Source organism: Passer montanus, unplaced genomic scaffold (genome assembly GCF_014805655.1).
Source record: "Passer montanus isolate IOZ18808 unplaced genomic scaffold, ASM1480565v1 scaffold30, whole genome shotgun sequence".
NCBI classification, from domain to species: Eukaryota; Metazoa; Chordata; class Aves; order Passeriformes; family Passeridae; genus Passer; species Passer montanus.
Genome location: NW_024367708.1, coordinates 5,731,646 through 5,755,616, shown reverse-complemented (window position 1 = coordinate 5,755,616; position 23,971 = coordinate 5,731,646). Strand labels below are relative to the sequence as shown.

The 23,971-nt window shown below is 37.9% G+C and overlaps 1 protein-coding gene across 22 annotated transcripts in view; it reads right to left on the bottom strand.

The window, feature by feature from the left end:
- Positions 1-755: 755 nt before the first annotated feature.
- The window catches only part of LMO7 (LIM domain 7), a 132,363-nt gene continuing 109,147 nt past the window's right edge, over positions 756-23,971 (bottom strand). For 17 of the 22 annotated variants that reach the window (XM_039714574.1, XM_039714575.1, XM_039714584.1 and 14 more), the window contains 16 exons: positions 23,394-23,555; positions 21,834-22,018; positions 21,090-21,150; positions 20,049-20,105; positions 17,907-17,932; positions 17,485-17,589; positions 15,611-15,703; positions 13,874-14,271; positions 12,134-12,199; positions 11,738-11,803; positions 10,023-10,075; positions 8,227-8,446; positions 7,079-7,351; positions 5,646-5,754; positions 3,812-3,914; positions 756-1,505 (listed from right to left, as the gene is read on the bottom strand). In XM_039714574.1, coding sequence (XP_039570508.1) covers positions 1,483-1,505; positions 3,812-3,914; positions 5,646-5,754; positions 7,079-7,351; positions 8,227-8,446; positions 10,023-10,075; positions 11,738-11,803; positions 12,134-12,199; positions 13,874-14,271; positions 15,611-15,703; positions 17,485-17,589; positions 17,907-17,932; positions 20,049-20,105; positions 21,090-21,150; positions 21,834-22,018; positions 23,394-23,555 — 2,000 coding nt within the window. In that variant the 3' untranslated portion in view covers positions 756-1,482. Of the gene's footprint in view, positions 1,506-3,811; positions 3,915-5,645; positions 5,755-7,078; positions 7,352-8,226; positions 8,447-10,022; positions 10,076-11,737; positions 11,804-12,133; positions 12,200-13,873; positions 14,272-15,610; positions 15,704-17,484; positions 17,590-17,906; positions 17,933-19,854; positions 19,897-20,048; positions 20,106-21,089; positions 21,151-21,833; positions 22,019-23,393; positions 23,556-23,971 lie in introns of all 22 variants that reach the window. The other 5 variants (XM_039714580.1, XM_039714577.1, XM_039714582.1 and 2 more) reach the window with 5 other exon arrangements.

Genomic DNA, 23,971 nt, shown 5'->3' with positions numbered 1-23,971 from the left:
CAGAACAATCTCCCCTTGTGGCCCCAGCTATCACAGCCACAATCTCTATTCCCAGTCTGTGAGCTCCCCTACACACCACACCCTGCAAAATCCCCTGAGAGCAAGGAGCACCCCAAGCTGCTTTGCAGCCTCACTGCAGCTCTTCATGGTGCCACATACAAGCTCACACTCAAGAGTCCTCCTACACCTGTCTGCTTCCTCTTCCTCAGTTTTATCCACAAAACACTCCCCCATATTCCTCTGATGCACTTCCTCTGCTTTTTCACTGCTTCCAATGATATGGACACAGAAGGGTATGTAACCAAGCATGAAAGGATTTGGGGAAGCCACTGTCCAGAACAATTTGGAAGCCACCACTGAGACATAGAGCACATTCCAGCTGTGTTTTCAAGAGGAGCAGAACCTAACCCAAAAATATTTTTGGCATTTCATTTCTAGCACTAGCAATAGCAGAGAAATTTTGAGGAACATCCACCTCTTTCAATTTTTTTTCAGGGATGGGCATATAGTCTCACCACTGGTACTGAATACTCAAGGGAAAGAGCATGAAGAGTTTGATGAAAAAGCTGTACACAGACTTTGACACTGACTACAAAGGAAGAGAGAAAAAAAGGAAGAACTGTTGTTCTTGCATATATTTATGTGAACAACTTAATCCTGTCAGAACAAATATTTTTCCCAAGATGAAAGTCAAACAATTTTATATTTCCACACACAACCTTAGACATCTTTAGCTGAACAGAAAAGACAAAAACTTCTAATAAATGCAACATCCGATTTTTTATTTACAAATATATGGTAATTCAACAACCATTCTCCACTCAATTTGCAGAGGAAAGAGTGATAGTTACATTTCCAAACAGGAAAAGAAAATGCTCTCTCTTAAATGGATTCCACAGAATATTATGCCAACACCACTGAGCAAATTCTGAGATTATTCTTTGTATTTAGGTTTCAAAAAAGCACATAATTTTAGAAACCAGCATATAGAAAGCAAACACATTTGTGTGCATTTAAATGCAGCTTCATATTAACTAGAGAATTCACTTTCAGTATATGTCAAAAATAAAGACAGCAATTGCAAATATATATTTATATTAGCTATTTCTCTAATGCTCATTTCAAGAGCTTAGAAACAAAATACCCTCTTCATATACCATTGGAAAGTCAACTAGTTGATTATAAGCCTCAAAAATATTTTGAAGTTATTACTGAAAATATACTTATTCTCTCTTGTGCTCTCAGTACTTGAAGCTGAAAATGTGAAAGCATTTTTCTCAGCTATTTTCTTACTGCAATTACTTTCTTATAAATAAAAATAGTTACATGAAGAATACAAGGTATTGCTATGAAGACTAGACAAGCAAGAGTTACTCTTAGAAAAAAACCACACACACACACAATATATATATTTATAGATCTACATCAGCAGCAATCACCTCTTCTTGTATCTGCAACAGTGGTTTCATATCTTCATTTGCTTCACATGGAGGTTGGTTGTCCAGCTGTTAGGGAGAGACAAAAGAAACTGTAAGTAAAGTCTAGTTACTGAAGAACTTTTGTGACAACAATTAACATTTTAAAGTTTAAAATAGTCACTTAATAGTAAAAAAACATTTTAAAGTTTCAAATACTTATTGAAAATGGTAACACACTAATGTATGCATTCTGAATCAAGCAATCCAAATTTAATGAACAATACAAATTTGAATTTAATCCAATTATAGCACTGCAAGTATTTCAGGCCAAGTCATATTCCACAGAACATGCACCTTACCAAATTCTTAAGAATTATTTTAAATTTATTAATTTTTAGTATTAGGACAGAGTGATAGTTTCTCTAAATTTACCCTTCAATAATGAAATTAAAATTTGCTAAATTACTATAATACTATAAAGAACTTTTTTATCCTCTCTGCATACCTCTGTGTAGGTATCTGCCAATACAGTGGTGTTTCACTAGAATGTTCCAAGTTTAAACCACAGAACTAATACAAAAATGTGCAAAAATATCACATAAAATTACATAAAATTGCAAAATGAACATTAATAACCCTACAGTTTATCAAACCTTTTAGCCAACATGCTCACATTCCAAACTAACAAATAATTAGCCAGGTTGATGTCAAATGCCAACTGCAAAACACAGGATCTCACATCATAGGCCAGTACGGTCCTCTCAATGCATTTTCACTGCAGTAATTGCATAGCTGGGTTTTGTATTATTCAAATAGCTGATTTCAATTACTAATAACTAATTTGAATACTGTGTTCTGTACCTACAAGTTCTTACAACTCCTGATTTTACTTGTATCTCATAGAATTATGTTTTGAGGTGCCCACTGGCCCAAGTAGATGCAGTCTGAAGGGAAGGGAATAGAAACGTTTCCTCACAGATCAGCTCTGCTTCTGAAAGGCACTGCTGTGACTTTATGGGCTGTAACGTCAAAGAGAGACTAAATAGCAATTCATCCATAATAAAATTATTTATCCAACTCACCCAGCAATATTTCCCCCCAAAAGAAAAGACAGAGAAAAAAAATAACGTGAGCAAGCTCCAGAGTGAATCTCACACATCTGAGTGCTTCAAATAGGAACACAGTCACTTCAGTCTCATCTTGTCATCAACAAGAAGATACATTCTCCAAACTTTAAATTAGATATGGTTTGACCCAGTGCCCTGGATCACCTCCAGATGGAAGGGAGTGATTCTCTTCCTCCTTCCACTAACCACATTAGCCTCTGTGAATGCGCTATTACCCTCACAAGGTGTTGCGCTTTCTGGTTTTAGCTCGAGTACCACATCATCATTTCTGTGACTTCTCTTCATGGAAGTCAAAAAGAGCCTGCAAACAGCAACAGCATCAGATGCAGAGCTTCTCTTTTCCTGAGCTAGGTTTCACAGCCAGCAGCTGCCCAGTTCCTGCTCAAACACTGTAGCATGAATATCCTGTTCCCTTCACTGCCTTCCAATATGAGAAAAATGTGCCAGGCTCATAAAGAAACACGGACATTTTTCCCAGGAAGTAATTCAGAAATTATTTCCCTTCCTGGATTTTTATCATCCTATAGAATTTCACATTTGCTACATAAAAAAAAGAGCTGTATGAAACTCCTGACACTTATCAAAATTAGGAAGTTGTCTACCATCATCTATGACAGCAGAAAAAAAGACCTAAATACCACTATACAAAGCCTTAACATCATGCTCCAGTAAATCAGAAGTCTGCAAACCATAAGAAGGAAAAAAATTATACTGCACCTTTTAATTAAGATCTGTAAGTAAATCAATTCCTCCTGAACTTGTACCTAAATGAATAACCAATTACAGACCTATAATTCCAATAATAATAGCATCATAAAAAGAAACCAGCATTTGTGCCACCTGCACAAGATAAACTAATTGCTTTCCAGGTATGCATTAGGACTGAATTAAATACCTATTTCAGCTTACTTTTTAAGAAAATGTAGACACTTTTTCAAAAAGGCTTCTCTGTTATCAAGAAAAGCCCATTTAGCACCTGACAGCTCCTTGACACCACTTTAAGATCTATAAAGGAAGGAAGATGACTATACCATGCTGTTTGCTTGAAACTGCATAATAACAACTTGGTAAAATCAGCTACCAGTGAGTTAGAAGTTAGGAATGACTACCCTAAAAAAGACAGAAACTGGCAATCAAACCTTGCTGAACCTATTTGCTAATTTAAAGCTAAACTTGAAAGCTATCAAGTGGCTCAGCTGTGCAAACACTTGAGGTTGTACAGCACAAAGAACTACAGTCATGCACACTGCAGTTGGATTGCCTTACTTTTAAATCTGATATAGCAGTCGTTGCAGAAGAGTTTGTTGTTTCGGATCCTGACTTCAGCTCCAGAGCGGGATCCACCAAGGTCGCATCCACAGGCAACACACTGTATCACACATGAATAATTAGCAACTCCTTCCAAAATACTAAGAAACAAAAATGCTGTTCAAAAGCAGCTCAGATTAAGCTCAGCAAAGCCTGAACCATAACCCCACAATCACTAGAAGCAAATGTACAACGATTAGTAGATCAAAATGCAACCAACCCTGAGGAAGTATTGTAAGGTGACGACGGGACAATGAATAGCAGAGATACACCAAGTAAGCAAACATAAAGCAGACGGTTTTTAGAGATTAGTTCATTTAATCTAATTTGAACTTTGGTTTCTCTGAAAACTAAAACTGCTTTGGCACAAAAATAAATTTTGTTCTTTAGATGGCAACAGGAATTTTGGCACAGAACACCTGGGTGTGCTACTTGCAGATTTCCATGCGGCACTACATGCTGTCGGTGTCCTCAGTCCCCTGGCACTCAAAGCAGAAAATACTCAGGCACTCCCAATTTCCTGGGTTTGCATCATCGAAACAAGGTCTGATTTGGAGAAATGGGGCTGATTTAATTTTTCTTGCATAAACACATAAGAGGCTTGACCAATGCCATGCTAACACTAAACTATTTAGCTATGGTAGCTAAACATGCACTTGCTGTGAATATGGACCACATCTGGAAAGAATGCAATCCAAAACATAATACTCCCCTTACTGAATTTATGAAGGACAGATAGTTTCCTTGCTTAACCAAGTAATGAATCTTTTGGATGGCAGTCTGTTCAACAGCTCATTAATTTTCAGAAATTTGAAAAACAGAAACTTGGCATTTTCTTATGTAGGTTATAAGCTACAGGTGGATTGTCTCACACAAAATACATGTCCTGCAGAAAAGGGAATGACAACTGATCACTATGGATTGGTCCTGTCTCTCCTGCTCAGGGAGGCAGAAAAAGGAAGAGCTTGGAGTCAATCCCTAGCAATACTGCAGGCGATGCACTTGAGCCGGCCACAGAAGACAAGTGTTCTGAACTAGGCACAGAAATCTCTTTCTTGGAGTCAGGGAAGAAGTAGGGTCCAACAGCACCTCCAAGTCATAGTCTAATTCCACATCTGAACTGAGGGCAGGGGAATGGGACTGCTTTGCTGTCTTTTGCAGGCAAATACTTATTCTTTCAGCTCTGTAAATGCCCCAAGCTGAGGGGAAATCATGTAGGTAGGTCCAGGCCTCATTGCTGGGCATGAGCTAGTACACTTAGTAGGTGACTAGGTCTGAGAAGCATTAAAGACATCTTTTTGGTTTTTTTCTGGGTTTTATCCTGCCACTTTGAACTCTTCCAACATGCCTTCACTTGGAAAATACCACATGAACACTGTCTTCTAAGGTTAACTTAGAAAGGATGGGTCATCTTAAATGATTTAATTGCCAGGGTCCAGGCAGAGATTTTTATTTTTTTTAAGAGGAGCTGCTTTCTCTGTGAGAAGTGGTTCAGCATTTTCCAATATTTTGCCACCTATTCAAAGAAGGAAATCTTTGATCTCACAGTCCATGTGCTCATCTTGCTTTTCAAAGTCCTACATGTTAACTCTGGAATTTAAGAAACACTTCTAGAATTGAGTGCTAAATGCCTGCAAATGGGACTGCCTCATGGAAATATGCATGCACCACGCTGTCAAGAGTAGAAGGCAAAGCAGGTGATTAGTAAGAACCCCTGTGAGCATAACACTGAGTAGCCATGCGTGCTCCTGATTAGTTCCTGTTCCTTCACGATGTGACTCCCAGCTCTCACCTTAAAGCAATGTAAATGATAACAAAGACCAAGAGACTCAATGATCATGGCTGCTCCTTTGCCCAGAATGTTATTACAGTATGAACAGATTTTCTTCCCACTGACTGACCTAAATATAGAATGAAAAACCTTAAAACCAGCTTGAAAATGTTTAAAAGACAAAGAAGATTTATCAAATACTTTTTGAGATTAAAAAAAACCACACGGGCAAAAACTGGACTGCTTCGGGAAAGTAAACTAAAAATTAATATTATTTAGAATAGAACTGAAAGCCATGGAAAGCTGAAGTATTATACATCAAATTTACATAGGAACAAGTTAAGAAATTCTGTGACATTCTTGGCACATATTTCATTGTATAAAATACCTTCTACAAATAAAAAGTGTACTGTTAAGTTTGGAGTGTAAGAACAAAGGTTTTGTGCTCCTGCCTTCTTAGTTGCAGGGAACTATCCAGAAGGCTAAGTTTTAGCAAGCACCCCTTCCAAGTTCCACCATCTGCACCTTGTTAGATAAAAGAAGGCTAGTCCTGGAGATAAAATACTATGTTAACTCTTTGAATGTAAACCATATGGAGGTCAGTTTCCATAGATCTACCAAGGTGTTAGCAAATGGAAGTGAGAACAAATAAGCAAATATGGATAAGAAGGTAATATTCTTACATCATAAAGAACATAAAAGTCTAGCTTAAAAAAATAATAATGGGGTCAATTTATCACTAAGTGCCTGAGAGTGTAAGAGCTAGTGAAGTAGTGTTCACTGTTGTTATTTATAACACATGCAATTCTGTGTGGGATGATTCTCTGGAGTACTATCCCAAGGTATTTTTAAAATGTTTTAAGTACATAAAACAGCAGAGTTATCTACCCTACCACAGCTGAATTCCACTTTTGTTTCAAAATATGTTGCAATTCTTGCTTTCTCCTCCTAGATTAAAATCAACATCCTACTCTGTAATTCTCCAGGGTCATGGGTTATGAGCATTCCTGAGTGCTCCTCAAGATGATATTGACCACATGCCAGGAAGTGAGGAGGAGAGACCAAGATGAGGGTCATAAAGCGTGGGTTTCAGGAATCTTTTGTTAAAACAAACCAAGGGAAAATAAATGTCAGAAATGCCATCTGGAACAGGCTTTTGCTAATCATTTTGGTAACCAACACACAGCTTGGAGACTGCAGATTGATTATTGAAGTTCCTTTGTTTTTTTAACCAATGTCAAGCAGTGATGACAAACCTGCGGAATTTTCTGAGTGACTGAAGCAAGGAGGTAATACCAGCCTGTACTTCCACTGTCCCCTCCAGCTAGAAAACTCCATACTTGTTAATCAATGCTATGGGCAAGAATACTGCTGCAAGTCCAGCACATACAAAAAGTCTGCCCTTTAGTGCTGTCCAACATTTTTATCTTCCCAGAAAATGGGCACCCACTCACCTGCTGCGTGTCTGGGACCCTGACTGGGAAGCAGAGAGGGGAGACTGAGCCCTGGGAGCTGTCTGTGATGTGGAGGGGGCTCTTGCAGAGGTGGCCACAGGAGGTGCTTTGCTGGAGGAAGGAGTGCACATGTAGGCTCGGTTTGAAGTGGACACCGGGCGACTAAAATCTTGACTAGAAGATAGAGATGAAGAGGATGCAGACTGGTTCAGCCATGAGTGGTGCCTCCATGACCTAATTCCTGAAGAATCAAGATTGTCCAAAGACTCCCCTCTGTAACAGAGATACAAGCATTTCAAATGTAAATGGCAGTACAGATGGAGCAGCAGAGCTATATCCCGACTTTTTTAAGAGAAAGCCATTAATCTCGCGTTTTTAATATTTTCTGGGATTAATAGGTTTGATCACCCTGAGCAATATTCTTCATGCACAGATTAAAATGTATGACTGATAAATTATCCTTTGTATACAGGCATAGTTCTCATGGTAAAAACCAGGCGAGGCAAAAGCAAAACACTTCACTGCAGCCTTATCAGGGTGAACTGTATCAAAATCCACAGTGCAGCAACAGACCTCAGATATCAGCTTTGTTTATGTTTTCTCCAAGGGATACCAGATCAAAAATAACAATCCACCCAGACTGGATAGCATCACCCAGGTACAACGTGTTTGCCCAATAATCAAACACTCTCCTGACTGATAACTCAGCTGTTTCCTAAGTGACAAATCCAACATTCATACATTAAATAAAGCAAAAATAAACTATGCAAACTTTATGACATATTTCTGTGTTGAAAAAAGTATAATTCACCACAATAATTCACTTCCAAACCAGGTTGCCATGCTGATATTCTGAAATGTGTCTGCTGATGACAAGGCACGTTATTGATTTCCATTGCTGCTATACCAACCAAGAAACAAGCAGCTGAGTTATTTACAGGTCACATCCACATTCCTTATTTGCGAAAAAACCCATTCAATCCCAGGTGTAATACAGCTGCCTTCTTCTATCTGTGCTGCTATGCTGTCCACCTTACGGCATTTCACAGACTCAATTTGCTTCTATGTTCTTTAATACAGGCTAAAGTTCAGAATAACCAAAAAAATGTATGATGAGAGACACAGTTAATATTTAATGAGATTCCTACCTCCTCATACTACTGCTGTACAGACTAACGGGTTCCTTATGTATACTGGCACTGCGCTGCCTAATCCAGCTGCTGTCCGTGTGTAGAGATGTTTTCTTTCTCATTTCCTGAAGGATTTGCTGTCTCTCCAACTCTGCTGCAGACAGGTTTTGCTCCTTCTGAGATTTCTTCTGTGACTCACCCATGTTCCAGGACCTCTCCGAATACTTGCTCTGGGTACCTGTGCAGGCAACACGTGCAAATATCAGCCAGACACCTCAGGGCACAGAAGCAGCTATCGTCCTGTCAGCACTCTGGCTATAATTCCAGGAGCTGTTGCTCATCACTCCATTCACAAGTTATTCAAGTTCCCTTTTACAGCTGAGTAAAACTTACCAATACAACATTCCTGAAATTTTTTTGTTTGTATTTCCATTAATGTAGCCTTTCACATAATGCTTATTTAAATACATTTTCCTTCACTTCCTAAGTGTATATGCATAGACATTAGTGTGCACACACCCCTCTTTTTAAAAGGGTATCGTCTCGTTTAGAGCCATAATTTGGACTCTTCCTCCAATACAAACTGAACCACATGCAAAGTACATCATTAATTAATGGGATACATTCTTTCTCTTCAAGAGTTCATACTCTTTTCTTCTGCAAGTTGTCTCTGTTTACAAGAATTTATCCTTCTTTCTTTCTTTCTCTCTCTCTCTTTCTTCAACGCACTAAAAACACTGCTTTATATTGCTTTATATAGATACAAAGGGGAGAGGGAAATCTTTCAGTTATTTGGATTATGTGTTAACTACTGAGTTGAAATGAAATTTATGGTATAGATGGCCTTTGCAAATTTGGAAGGGGAAACAAAGAAGCAACCTTTCTCCAATAGGTGTTGACATATCACAAGGCAACAATTTTTTATTTCCTAAATCCAGTACATATTCTTTATAGTAAAAACAATTAAGAAAATTGCTCAGCAATAAGTAATTTAATTGAAATTTCAATCCTTTTAAATGGTGCTCTGACTGTAGATTTGTTCTTGAATTTAATGGTATTGATTATCATTGTAAAATACTGTGGAAGTTTACTTTCTCTTTAGTTTCAATGACAGTGTTTTAATGTAGGAAAGCAACATTTTTAATCTGCAATATATCCCCTAATACATCTACTTTCTTTGATTACTTTTTTAAACTGTGTTTTAGACACAAAAGTACCTTGCAGGCATTTTTGACTGCAACATATTTATAAAATTGGTTTGTTTGCTTTGCACAGAATTCTTCTAATATAAACAAAGTAATATAACTGAACTGGAGTCCAGGACACAAGCCATTTGACATATCAAGAGCTGACTTCTTGCTCTGTTATTACTACACTAACTGAAATTAAGAAGACAAAAAGTTGCATTAAATACATTCATCATCTTGGTATGTGCAGCTTTTTGTTGTTGTTGTTGACAGAGTCAATGCATCAAAACTACACATATCTTCAATGATAAAACTGCATGATTGATCTTCTCATGTAAAAATCTCATGTTAAAATTTAGGCATCTAAGAGCCATTTGTAATCACTGTCTTCAATAGGGTAGTTCATCATATTTGTCCTCAGCTTTTATGTTGACTGTATGATCTTCATCTTGCTGTTGAAGGTTCTTTAAATTGGGGCATAGTATGAATTCACAATGCAGCTATCAAAAAACACTCTAAAAATTAATTTTCTTAGGATGACTATATGCACACTTTTTTTCCTCCTACTTTACTCCTTCTCTACCTGCCAAAAATCATTAAATATAATGGAAATTATACAGTACTTACCATTTCTGATTGTGTTGAATTCATTCAGTTCTGTTGTTGACTTTGACTTATTCCTAAGGATATAAAAACATCTGTCTTAATTATAAGACCTCATTACAGACAAAGCTCTTATCATTGCAGATGATAAAACCAGTCCTCTTTTTTTCACCATTCCGCCCATCAACCATTTATGCTATACTTAAAACAAGAGGCAAAAAATAACTAATGATCAAGAGGATACTAAGGGGAAAAAAAGTCTATATTTAGATCTCAATAGACAATCACCAATTAAAAGTTAAAATTTTGTACTGAAAGTAGTCAGTGCTTCAGGTATAAGTAACTGATCATTGTAGTTCCAAAAAAACATATAAAAAACCAAATCCTTCCCTATGGAAGCTTTGTGGAGACTACAGTCAGACAAAGAAGTGAGAACTTTCAGAGCAGATTTACAATTTATTTGGCTTAATGACAAACTGAAATCATACTTCAGCACTGTTGCTACACTGTAACACCTTCTCAAAACCCTGCATGCAGATTGTTTTTGGAAAAAATTACTGTCCACTGATTCTACATAGAAGCATAATTTTTAATGAGTTTTAGCCAGGAAATGGCATTCAACAAAGGCCATATACAGGAAGACAAATCCAAAAAGTTTGTTTTCTGACAGTATAGAGCAGAAGCTTCAGCAACACCTCTGCTGTATTATTAGTCTCAAGTAGTACAGCCAATGTTTTAGTTTAAAATAACTCACAAAGAAAGGATTTTAAAGGAATCCTTTGGTCCTAACTCAAAGCTGCTACATTAATGTTTTTACGCATACAGCATTGGCTGCACAGCCACATTTTGAAAGAATCTTGTTCTTTATGTGGAGATAAATGAAGCATAAATTTCATCACATCTTGCTTCCTTAAATTCTTACTGTCTGTCCTATGGTGTGGACCTATTATCTATTTAAGAAGATGGAATACTCTCACAGCTGCCTGTAGTGAAGAAAAAACAGTGTCCTCCTCACACCTATATCCGAGATGTAACTATTTAGTGCATGCTCCTTCTGAAGTTAGCTCTAGATCTTCTGTTAGTAACAGATCCATTAAATGCACCTTGTAATTTTTGGAGTTCCTCTTTATATAAGAGAGGTATGCTCACTTCAACTACAAGAAGTGATCAAATACACAGCAGAAGTCATCTTTCAGAACTACTGTAAGATGCAATGCAAAACAAAGGCTTAATTTGTAAAGCAAGAGATTGTACCTTAAAATTAACTTGTGTAAATTACAGGAGTAACATGCACTGTCGCCTTGATAAATATCCTGCTGCTGCCTCTCACTTCCCTTCTTGTTTACTCTCTCAAGTTGCACAACCCGAATTGGGATGACTGCACCTTAGTTTGTAGAGCATGTTATGACACAACCACATGAAATCTGAAATTGTTTTCCAGCGAGGTAAGTTTAGTACCACCCACATATTTACCTCCTCACAGTTTTGTTTCTCCCCATGGAATCCCACTGACTAACTGTTGCTTACAACACAGTGTATAATTTGACAAAAGTTTGGCCTCTTGTTTTTTAAATATGAAAACATGCCATAAAAACTGCAAAACACAGCAGCAATCCAATGTATCCATTTAGCTGCTGTGACTGAAGTTCACTAGAATTAGTGAATTTAATTAGACTTTAAGTTTTCTGACAAAGAAATGGTGATGTTACAGTCTTGTTGAGATTCAATAACACACATACCTGTCAACAAATGACTGGCCAGGCTGCTCCTCAATGGTTTTAGAAACTTCGTAACGCTCATAATGCCTGTTGGAAAAAAAAAGAAACATTATGTTCACATAAAGAAAAAGACACAAATAGACATAAATAGTTCCTAAGGGAAATATTCAAAATAGATCCTTAAGGGGAAAAAACCCCCAGTTTAAATTAACCACCCCCCAAACAAGTAAAGTTCTAAGGAGTCTTAATTTAACAGTCAGAAATACAACTGATAAAAGAAGGCAGAAAAAGAAGAATTGTCAGAAAAACTGCCTGAAATTACATTTTTGTGCAGTGACAAGGAAACCAGACATAAGCATGACAGAATGGTTATTGCTAAAGATGTTTGAACTATGTATTGATTCAATTTCTTATTACCTATCAATGAGAGGATGGCCAGCTCGTTCCTCTATTGTTTTAGATACTTCATAGCGCTCGTAATGTCTAGAAGCAAAATAAAGATAAAATACATATTAAAATAAAATTCTAGAAATTGAGCAAACACTAAGTATCCCCAGAAAAAACTGAGAAAATTCAGATGTGTTAAAAGAATCCCAAAGATGAAGGTGCTGCAAAAACTACAAGCATCAGTATACAATAGTGATTATCTCAGCCATTTCAAAACCAGTAGGAAAATTTTATCAAAGCACAGCAGTTCTCTAAAAATTATATTTTTATTGCAGAAGAGTGTACAGGTGCAGTTCACAAACTCAAGAAGTTTCACAGACAACACTCTTTAGCTGACTGTCCCCTCCCTCAGTGTACTCTGCAGGAAGTACCATGCCTTTGCAGGTGTTTATATAATGTTTCAGATTTCAAGTCTTATCTTTGGATATCATCTTATAGCAAATATTTAACACCAGATATTTTAAAGCCCAGTTTCACTGAACTTGCTCCTTTACTATTAAGCAAAACCACCCATGTTTAGCAAAGCACATCCTTTGGCAGCAACCTCAGAAGCAATGAAATCCCTGTGGACTAAAGAATGTACCAGGGATTTAGATATGCAGATATTACCTCAGCTCAATAAATTACTACACAAAGTTCTATCATCTTGCAACTGGGACAAGCTAAAATTGCAAAGTTATCCTGGCTCTGCTGCCAGGAAGAACCTGTTCAGCCATTGTAGCATTGCAGCCTGCTTTGCTCAGTAGGCATATCAAGCAGCAGTCATTTAGATTTAACTAAAGTAACTTTGGGTCTTACAACCTCCTCTGCAAATATATGCAGTTTTTAAAAATCATGCCACTTTCTCCTAAGACTTAACTTGATACCATGTTTTCTCTTCAGTCATCTCTTTTTACTTACATAACAAAAAGAGAAAAACCTCAAGAGAAGCCCCAAGTAATATACAAGGCAGTAAGGTAAATGGAGACAAAATAATGAAAGGTTACTGGTTCAATTGGTCTCAGACAGATTAAACTCCTGTAACAGTACTCTGAAAACTTCCAGGCAAGAACACAAACTTGAGAAATAATAGGTGGGGATTTGTTTGATTGTTTTTTAAATCAAGCTGTTGAAGAAGGTAATGAGAGGAACAAATATATCTGTAGTGGATATTTCTAGCAGGCTATGATATGTAAGCAAGTAACCATTTACTCATATACCATGATGTCCCTCACTGACAAACTAACCCAGTACTTAAATTGCAGTTAAGCTTTATTGTTACACTGTTGAATTAAAATGAGAGACAAATCTGTAAAAATCAGCCACACATTTGTTGAAGAAGTGCTAACTTGGTATTTCTTCTGGAAGCCCTGTATGTTGAGTCACTGGCTCTCAAGTTGAGTCACTGGCTTGTGCATAATTCTTACAAAATTTTCTCATTAAGTCCTTCAGATCTTTTTTCATTTGGCTGTAATTACTGTACTTACACATCCCATTAAAAAAATAGCTGAAGTAGGGAATAAAGCACTTGATTCTTGGGAAAGGCCTTTGTGTTATGCCTGATCCTTCTGTCTTTGGAAGGAAAGACTATGGTACGGTATTTTGCACCTACTGATTGCAGCACGAATCTCACGTGAACATCCTTATACACTCAGGACAGACACAGCCCCGTAAGAAATGGATTTGAATTTGCAGAAGGAAGAGAAAGTACACCCTAGCACAAGTGCACACCTTTGGTACTGAGGCACCTCCACTGACACCTCCCTCTGCTTTTCTGCCTGCCGCCTCTGCTCCTCCATCTCTGCCTGCCGCCTCTGCTCCTCCATCTCTGCCTGCCGCCTCTGCTCCTCAGCGTGCTGCTTCTCCCTCTCTTTACGTTGTCTCTCTAGCTCCAGCTCTTGGAGCTCCTGCTCTTGCTCAAAATGCCTGGTTGCTTCTTCCTGGATCCTCCGTTCCTCCTGAAGCCTCCTCCTTCCTTCTTCCTCATGCAGCGAGCTTGCTGCCAGCTCGTTTTCTCCATCTCGTTCTGGCTCCTCGGGAGCATTTGCTTCAGGGCTTGCTCTCCAGCTGGACACAGGTGAAGCCTGAGAAGTGATGGATGTTGTATTTAGGGTTAGAACGGTCTTCTCCTGAGGCAAAGAAAATTAAAGAATCATGTTTTTAGGGAAAGGATCTGTTTTTTAAATAGATTGCTCACCCAGAAAAGGTAATTTATTCTATAAGGTAAGCATGTATAAAAATCATCCCCAGCACTTCCAGTGCAAGACGCAGGGCTCAGTTTGGTTTCACATTCTCCTAATTCAAGAGCTTCAATCCACACACCAGCCTTAGCAAGCACCACAGGCAGCATGGCCACAACTATGTGAAACATTCTGCTTTCCAAAGTATCGCTTACATGTCAAGCCATCCCTTCCCCACTTAAATACCCATGGAAAACAAACCCTTCCATGATACCCAGCGTTTCTCCCTACTGTTTTGACTTAGAAACCTGAGACCGGCTTAAGAGTGTGTACACAAAGATATACACTGCAATCTATATCAGACTGATGAATTTCACATGAATCCTCATGTGGAGGAATCTCCACTCTTCCATTCTTCTACCATTTCAAAGTCAAGCCTCAGACCTATCACTCTATGACTCTTCTCAAAAATGAGAAAAGGCCTTTCAGTGGTCAAAAGATGTTTTAGTTGCAGGAAGAAAATAATGGGTCCATCAAAACCTCTAATGACAGAAAAAATATTAAATGGTCTAGATTATTGTACAGCAAAGTCCTCCAACAGCTCAGAAAGCTTTCTTATTGAAGTTCTAAGCCTTAAATTATGGTCTACTCATTCATGACTGTGTAAATGCAACTGATCTAGTTTGGATGGCTGAAGCAGCACTTAGCAGTAGAGAAGAGATACCTCAGACAGTTCCCACACTCAGGAAAAAAATATGTTCATCTTCCCATAAACAACAGCCACAGAAGTCAGCATCTACAGAAACTACATGCATTCAGTGTTTTAAAATATATAACTGGAAATCTAAAGTTGATTTGCTATGTAAATTTATCAGATTAACTGTCTGCCAGTAACAAGCCAGACATTTATGAACATGCTTCCTGATAAAGTATTGAAGGAGAACTCCAACAAGTAGCATCAGGTGGTAAATAAATAGCAAAAGTCTCCATTTATGATCACAACAATTAACACATGCTGTGACTTTTTGTCAACATATTCTTCCTGTTAGTTACCTAACCAGCTAATAAGGAAAAGACACAAATTCAGCATATCTCAATACATCCCACCTACTCTTTCCATCCCATTTTTGCAATCTCTTTCTACCAAGTCATAGACAACAATTTATTTTCCAAAATGAGAAGATAAATTACATAAAAAACCCTAATATTTTGCCTGTTTGCATGCATCTAGTATAAGAGAAAAAAAGCCCTGATGAAACTAGTCAGCAAAGTTTTATTCACAGCCTACCTCATCAAAATACTTGGAGCTCTCTTTTTCTGCTTCTTGCTTAGCTCGTAGCCATTCTTCCCTCAGTTTCTCTTGTTCTCGTTGGTATTTCTCCTGTTAGGTTAGATTGAAGTTAAACAAGCAAATAAGAAACATGGTATTTTTTACTTTTATTTAAATGTACACTGGAATTTAATGTGTTTTTTTAATAGACCACACAGACCAGACAAAAAAGAACCCTGAGCTCCACTAGAACATTAGGTCTGCCACAAATTAAATACTGGCTCAAATACCATCCAAAGGAGTTCTGTAATTGATTTTTGAGACTCCAGGCTTATTACATGCTAAGTCTCACAAAAGTCAACCTCATAGTCCCTGTCCCCCACTTTAGTTACCATTTGAACAAAAAAACCTCAGCTATCTAAGGTATTTCGGGAAAAACACAGTGGTTGTATTTAACTTGGAATTAGGCACATTAATATGGTAAATATAAAGAAATCACTAAGTGAAATAGTGAGCAAGATCTCTCATTCTTTTGAAATGTTACCTTAAACAAAACCCAATTTCTTGACCTTGAAATTTGTCTTTTGACTTTTGATTTGGTACGAAAGCAATATCAGGCATTGCTTAAAGCACATGGTAAATGTTTTGGTGGTTTTGTCAGTCACCACTTTTATCTTGGGAAAAGCAAAATATTTAAGGATGTCAAAAGTATTCCTTCTAAGGAATACTGGAAATAAGCTGGAAATAAGCAAAGAAAGACTTTGCTTCCTTTTTTTTTTTGTTATTTGAAAATTCATTACTAGGGTCATGGGGAACAGAAAGATCATCATTACTCTGGTCAAATTTATCACTTCAGGACTAAAAAAGAAGAAACAAAAAAAAATGATAGCAGACGGCTGAGTCAGCTCTCAAGAAAGGGGAGCCAAGGTTTACACTCATTAAAGCCATCTCATCAGGTATCAAATGGAATATCCAAACCATTACAGAGACCACAGGTAAATTTAGGAAGGTACAACTGCTGCCCTGCAGAGTTTGCAAGCTACAAGGAACAACAAAAGATGAAACATTCCAAAATCAAGATAGATTCTATGCTTGCATTTTGACATCACAGTTTTCTGCTGAATACAGCCAAAGAGGGCTTGTGCAGAATAAATTGTATTCACTGATGTCTCTCCTAGCCAACAGACTTCAGACAACAAACTTTAATTTAATTTGCAGAGATGTGTCTCTGAGCATGGTTACACTTCACTGGGCTGAGCTCTTTGCAGAAATGTACGCTTGGGTTTTTTGTGCTATCCTAAGACTACAAACAATGCCCCTTCCCTCTGCAACACCGCCTCCAGTTCTAGCTAGAGGTTATCAAGGTGGTTTGGCATTAGCAGATTCAGCTTCCTGACTCAGAGGTCCTGGGAGCCAGATTATTCCAACTGATTAGCTGATTGCTAAACGACAGGATTCTAGCAGGTAGGTACTGGCTACCTCCTCTACATATATGAATATAAGGCAGTATCACTAATTGAAGGTAAAAGTCAGGCTAGAGGCAATTTCCTTAAGGGGAAAAAATACAATCAATATTCAAAATGGAAGACCCCTTAGTTCTTCACTTAACCTTTAAATTCTGTTGTCATTAAGAACATACCAGCCCTGGAAGACTGAGCACTTCTGGCTGTAGTGAATACACATTGTGTGTTTGATTTTATGATGCTCACAAAAGCATTATCCTCTTTTTTCTGAATAACTCCTAATGTGTGTGACTGTGCAGGCCACAAAATGCACCTGAGAGTCTCCCCAGGCCATCAGTAAGAAGAACTGCAGAAGTCACGTGCTACTTTTCTTTCCTTGTTGCTACACACAGGAGATTGGCAGCCCATGATTATGAAGATGAATTATACCTGCAACAAACGGTCCTGCTCTTTTTGCCATTTTTCCTGTCGTTTTCGCTCTTCCTCTTGATCCCAAACCCGACGGCTAGGAGCGCTGATGGACGGGACTGGAAGCTAATATAGCACAGAAATTAAATTGTATTATCCTCTTGCCATGTAATCAACACTCTACATTTTAAAACATTTTTTTAGAGTGAGAAATAGGAACCATTACCAGCTCTACAGTACAGTCACTTATAGTGACAAGGACATAAATTAGCCTTTTCTTCAAACAGACAGAAAGCAACCAATGCCTTGACAAAGCAAATCTTAGCCAGTACGCTCAGATGTGATTAAAATTGTAAAGCAGTATAAAAAGCAATAGAAAGCAGAGAGCTGCTTGAAAAGGCTAGGATTATACAATCAACTAGTAGTTCACAAGTAGTACTTACATCAGGCATTGCAGGCTCTGGGCCTCCTGGAAGATTTGGAAGGCAAAGAGAGAAATCATTAGACCCATACATAACTACTGCAAGACTTGTGTAACTGTGGCAAGTCTGTGAGCTTCACACTAATTTTTTCTTCCTTAGTAAGACATACTCACATTTGCCCTGCTAAACTTTCTCAGGGGCAGAATTTATTAGGTGCTTTCAACTAATGTGCACAATTGTTTCAAAGCTTTGCATGCTTGCAAGTGCCGTCAGCAATTGCTTGAATTAGCAGTACACCTTCCACTGTAGCAACATAAAGGTTCTTTACTATTCCTCTCTTATTATTATTATTGTGAAACCCAACTGTTTAGCATGACCAATACCCAGAACACTGCACAAGGGTAGAGAAGCTATTAATCCTCTGCCCTTGGTATGAATTAAGAGCAACTGAATCCACTGGCAATTTCTCCACCAAAAAAAAGTGTATTTCTGCTCTCCAATTTTACTTCTTTCCTACTTCCAAAAGTACACTTGAATTCAATGAACTGGTCACCATTCACCACAAACCTTTTGCTATTTGAGGCTATCACACTTGGCCTTGCCATCCTGTGACAAGATGATTATCAGAGAGAGATGTGTATTATGCTAATTTATTAAAAGCTGAGAAAATGGGGAGAAGCACAAATTTAAATATAACAATTTCTTAAGTACTGTAACTATTTTTGTTTGTTGACAGTGTACTTGTTACTTAGCCGTCCAAATCGCAGTTTTGAAAAATAGCATTAAAGAAAAAATTTGCAACATTATTCTGAAGTATAGTCACATGAAGTGGAAAAAAGTTCATATTTAGGATACAAAAGACTCTAATCATCTGTTCTATATATACACAATTTTGTTGTCACTGTCAGATGACAACAGCCACAGTGAAAATCAGACAATCAGCTTAATCTATTGCAGTTGTGCCAGGAGATATTAAAGGGAAGCATAGACTTTTTTGCTCCCCTCTTCTCTCACCCCTGTAATCTTATGCTGAACTCCACAGGAATCTTCATGTAATTGCAAAGCTGAAGTGTCAAAAGTTTAAAATTAACAAGCTGAACTGAACATGCACTCTAGAAATACAACCTTGTCCTCCCCCTCAAGCACAAGTGAAATACCTCAAATATTGTTCTAAAAATAATTAAAAGAAAAAACTAATTTCTGCCAGCCATAAAATAAAAAACCAGACAACAACAACAAACCCCAACATCAACAAACAACCACCAACAAAATACCACCATATTGTAGATATAATATTGCAGATACAGCAGAAGCATTTAAAAAGCAAACAGAACCACAAACACAGATATCTACTGTGGCACTTCACATATTGCTTCTGGCGAAAAACAGAAATCATCACCACTAAAAGCAAAATCCTGGCCCCACACAAATCATTGGCAAAACCCAACTGAGCTTCCAGCAGGCCAGAATTTCACTCTTTCAGGCTACAGCAAAACAGAAAGGCATACATAGCCCAAAGACAGCATAAGACATACAACATTAGTGGAAGTATGTGAGCTGTGACATGCAAAATGCTGAAAAGCAACCTACAAAACCAAAATTGAGTGCCTCATTCATTGTCTTTTTTTTAAATGCTAGCGTATTATAATTCAAAAATTATATTGGTCTTCTTGGGATCTCATAATATCACCACATAGTGGAAAGCCAGCAGATGCCTTTTTATACCAATTTATGCAAAAGCACAGAGCTGCAACTCAAACTCAAATCCAGAGTTAAATACTTCATCAACAGCTCTGAGATCTTCTCTAAACCCCTGCTGGAATATTCACCATTATTCTTGTTTTGTAGGTAGTAGCAAACCTGAACAGAGAGTGCCACCCTTCCATCCAGTGGGGAAAAAAAAAATATGAACGACACAGAAAAGATTTAAACAGCTATAGATATAAGAGAACACGCAAAGACCCATTACCACAAAGGTAGACCCATGAATTGTAAGAATAACCTGATGACCCTGGGGAAAGAAGGGAAATTAATTACGTTGCTTCATTGTAACTGCAGAAACAACACTGAAGAGGTAGAGCACCCAGCACCAGACTTGTTAGGGAGAGTGTGCAGCAGGAACAATTTCATGGAAGTACATGAAATGTTAGCTCTTTGGTTTACCTTGTTCAAAAAATTGTGACCGCCTTTTTAAGTTTTTCAAAGAAATAGGTTCAGATGCTATTTGAAAAATACAAAGAATACAAACAAGTCAATGAGGTGCCTTTTTTTTAATGACTATAATGACTGGATAAGAAGTTTCTGTTAGACCTCCCATACACTGCAACATCACTTCTGAAAAACAAAAAGCCCCTGAAACACAAAGGAAAACCTTAGGAGGTTACATCATATACTAATTAGGATTTTATTTTGTCAGTAACAATGTCCAATTATAAAAACAGCAGAAGTGTCAAACTCAGACTCAGATTCTCCCTGTCCGATTTAACCATCCTTGACTGGAATTCTGAATTGAAATGAGGAGTCTAATGATCACTCAAGGCCACCAAAACATCTCCACAGGGCAAGTGTTATCTTGGAGGAATTTTTCTATTAATTGGCATTCAAGCTAAAATGAAATACAAAGCTCCTACTTCAGGATTATTATTCCATTAGGAAGTATACGTACCTGGTTTCTCTCACTGCTGTCAAGTAAGGTTGTAACTGCTCATAGCCTCATATGCAATTATTATTCATATCAGAATCATCAATATTGTTCCCCGGGAATACAAGTAAAATAATAATAATGAAAACAGCCACTAACCCCAAAACCTTACAACTGAAAGAGGCAGGAGAAAAGTTGAGTACTCTTCATTCTTCCTGGGTAGTGAAATAAGTCAATACTCATACTAACTCAGTCACCATACAATGCAGTAACAATTACAATAAATGGTGTGCCTTCTTCTCTTTCACCCCTACCACACATTACATTTACAACCACTAATGCAGAGACAGGCAGCTTTGTCACAGTTCTCAAACTGCCTGACAAACTGTGGAAGCAAGCTAGACCCAGTTTGGATGCAACAAGATCTCTGTGATATCTGTCTGGCTTTTGGCTTGTTAAGGTCTCACTTCACCCGCTGTGTAACGCTCCCAGTCATTACTGGCTTCGTGTCTGTGCTTGTCGCAAACCACACAATTAGCAGATGAAAAGCAACAGTGCTTTACCTCTTTGTTCATTAGAGCCAAGGTCTCCTTGCATTCCATTTATCAATTTTGTTTCTGTATCCTGTAATATATAAATGAATGAATACATAAATGTCTTAGCCTCATTAGATTTGTGGAAGTTTATCCAGCTATGCATCTTTCCTATCAGGAACTATATGTCACAAAACACTTCATAATATTTTATAGAAAGATACTAAACAATCTAAAACTTCCTCAGTGTAATTTATAATAAAGCTACTGCATGCATTTGAGGGAATCAATAACTAGCTGTGAACTGCTGCAGAAATAAAGCACATTAGCTTGCAGGAAAATTCCAGAAGTCAAAATCTTCCTATTTCAGCTCCTTGGCAGGAAGGTTTTATTTGCAAGTTTGCAAATTTGAAAGCACATATGCACCTGTTCTTTGAGGCTGCAGCTTCCATTTAGGCTAAAAATTCAGGTCAAAGTCTTCTCTAAAGAACAAACATTATATATGGTTTTAGTCAAAAGACAGTCTGCACCTGTTTTAATATTTATCATTCACCAGTATTCTCTCATGAATAGACAGTAGAAAGTCTTTAAAACATCTTATTTACCTTAATACTTACATAACTACATCTCCATATTTCAGATGCAGGGTCCTATACTTGTATTGCTTAAAGAACAGAAGATTTACAAGTTCTTTTCTCCATCCTCCCACTATCAAGACACTACATTTTTTCTTCCTCCCCCCATTCTCCCATAAACCTTCAAAAACATACTCACAGAGCTTTGAAGGCTGCTGGAGAAATCTCTTTTTGTGGATGTGGTGGAAGCATTTGAAAGTTTTTCTCCCGAAGTTGCATCAATCCATTTATTTTCAGATGTACCTATAATGTTGGTACCCATACTGGTGAGATTGAGGATTTTATGCCTTACACGTGGCAGGGAAGGCAGGTCTTTGCCCCAATCTTTTTGGTATGTGGAGGATCAAGAAATTAATATAGACAGTAACGTCAAAGAACAGAACAAGAGCTAGTGAAAACATTAAAATAACAAAAAAACAGAAGAGGGAGACACACAAATCAGGTGGAATTTGTGAAGACAGGAAAAAGGGCATTTATAGCAGACCGCCTTCCCCACAAATGCAAATGTTAGTCATAAGCCAGGTAAAAGTTTGCCAAAACAAAGATGTTTTGCTGATATGTGCTACAGCAGCTGAACATAAGAGAGGAGTTAGCATTCATTGGAAACTATTTCATTAGTGTTAGTAAGGATTGAGAAAATTCTTCCAACTTTACTCACTCCAGGTACAATGAGACTCATACACTATCCAGGGAAGGGTCATTTTCATGTCCATGCTCATCAGGAAGCACAGAGAGGGAGAAGAAAAGGCAGCCTAAACTAAACTGGCAAATTGATGAGGCAAAGACAAATGATGCTCTTCTCACATACTCCATCCTATCTCCCCTCCCACTGAAAATTTTATTCAATTAGTTTTTTGTCACTAATCACACTCTTCAGTTTTATTACGTCCTATGAAGTGATTTGTTCCTTGTCTCTTCCTAACCCCACTGTTTTGATCCCAGTTTGCTGGTAACTTATTTACCTAGCTTCCCACTAAAAGAATGTTTTGTATTTATACTGTGAAAAAAGTCACTGGTCACACTTCTAACTCTGCAAAAATTCTTCTAGAACTTTGAAAGGATTTCCTGATTAAAACCATGGCAAATCAAGACATGCTACTAGGCTGCCAAGCCAGGATGGAAACCCTCCCTACCCAGAATGGGGAGTACCATTCTGGAGAGATTACAGCACCACCATATTTGGGTCAATGGCCAGAATCATAACACACAGGTACTGCACCACCCACAAGCTTATACCTCATTTCAAATGCTCCCTGAAGAAAGGAACAATAGATCCTCCTTCCCTGAAGAAAGGGAGCTGTTGATTGAGAGAGAGGGCCTTTAAAAATTAGTGATCAGACCCTCTAGATATCAGACCCTCTTAATTCTTATGGTATGGAAGGGAAGAAAATGTTACATTCCTTTTTGTGCTGGTTGCACACTTTTTTAACCTGTCCATCCTCTAAGAAACAGGCCAGAGCACAAGAGTGAGGTCAGTAGTTCAATGTTTTGCAGATTTGCTTGTCAAGACATTTCTAATGCTCAAGCAGTTAAAAAAGCCAAGTTGTGTTAAAATGCAACAGACACGTTGGCAAACTACTCAGCTTAGATACGTATTACTGCTGTAAGGGTAATAAGGACTCTCAGCTGTCAGGTACAGCAGAGACAAAGCTTATTTGCCTTACAGAGCATACAGTATCTGCCTGACGAAACAACTCACCATTCTTTCCATATCGTCTGACATCCATGACCAGGTTTCCAGTTTCTAGTGCTCTGCTGATGGCTTCTTCCCACTGACTGTAGTCCATGTGTGAAACCTTTGTGCCGTTGACAGCAATGATCTCATCATCTACGTGCAGCTGACAAAGTGCTGCAGGGCTGCCTGCAGGAAACAGAAGAAAAATGTTATTATGTCTCCATTCATATTTTTTTCTTTTTATCGCAGTTGTGATTGGAAGAGAGTGGACTGGGGAATCATTCAAAGAAATGCTTAACGGTGCATATTTAGAAAGTCTTAGAAAAATTCACTACACTGTAACATAAGCTCAGTAAACTCAGTATCAAAGCAGCTTTTCAATTTAGAACTTATGGGAACAAAAAAAGAAATCAGTGTTCCGGACTTGTAAGTTTCAGATTATGGTCACCCCATTTAATGAACAACCTCTGTGTTCAGTCTTCCCTTCACTAACTCACCTTTATAATCTGTGATAGTGAGAGTGAGGCAGCCCCACAATGTCTATATCCAATGATTAGCTGAAATTCAGCCAATGTTTGGGTAATCCTCTTATTTGTCAAAAA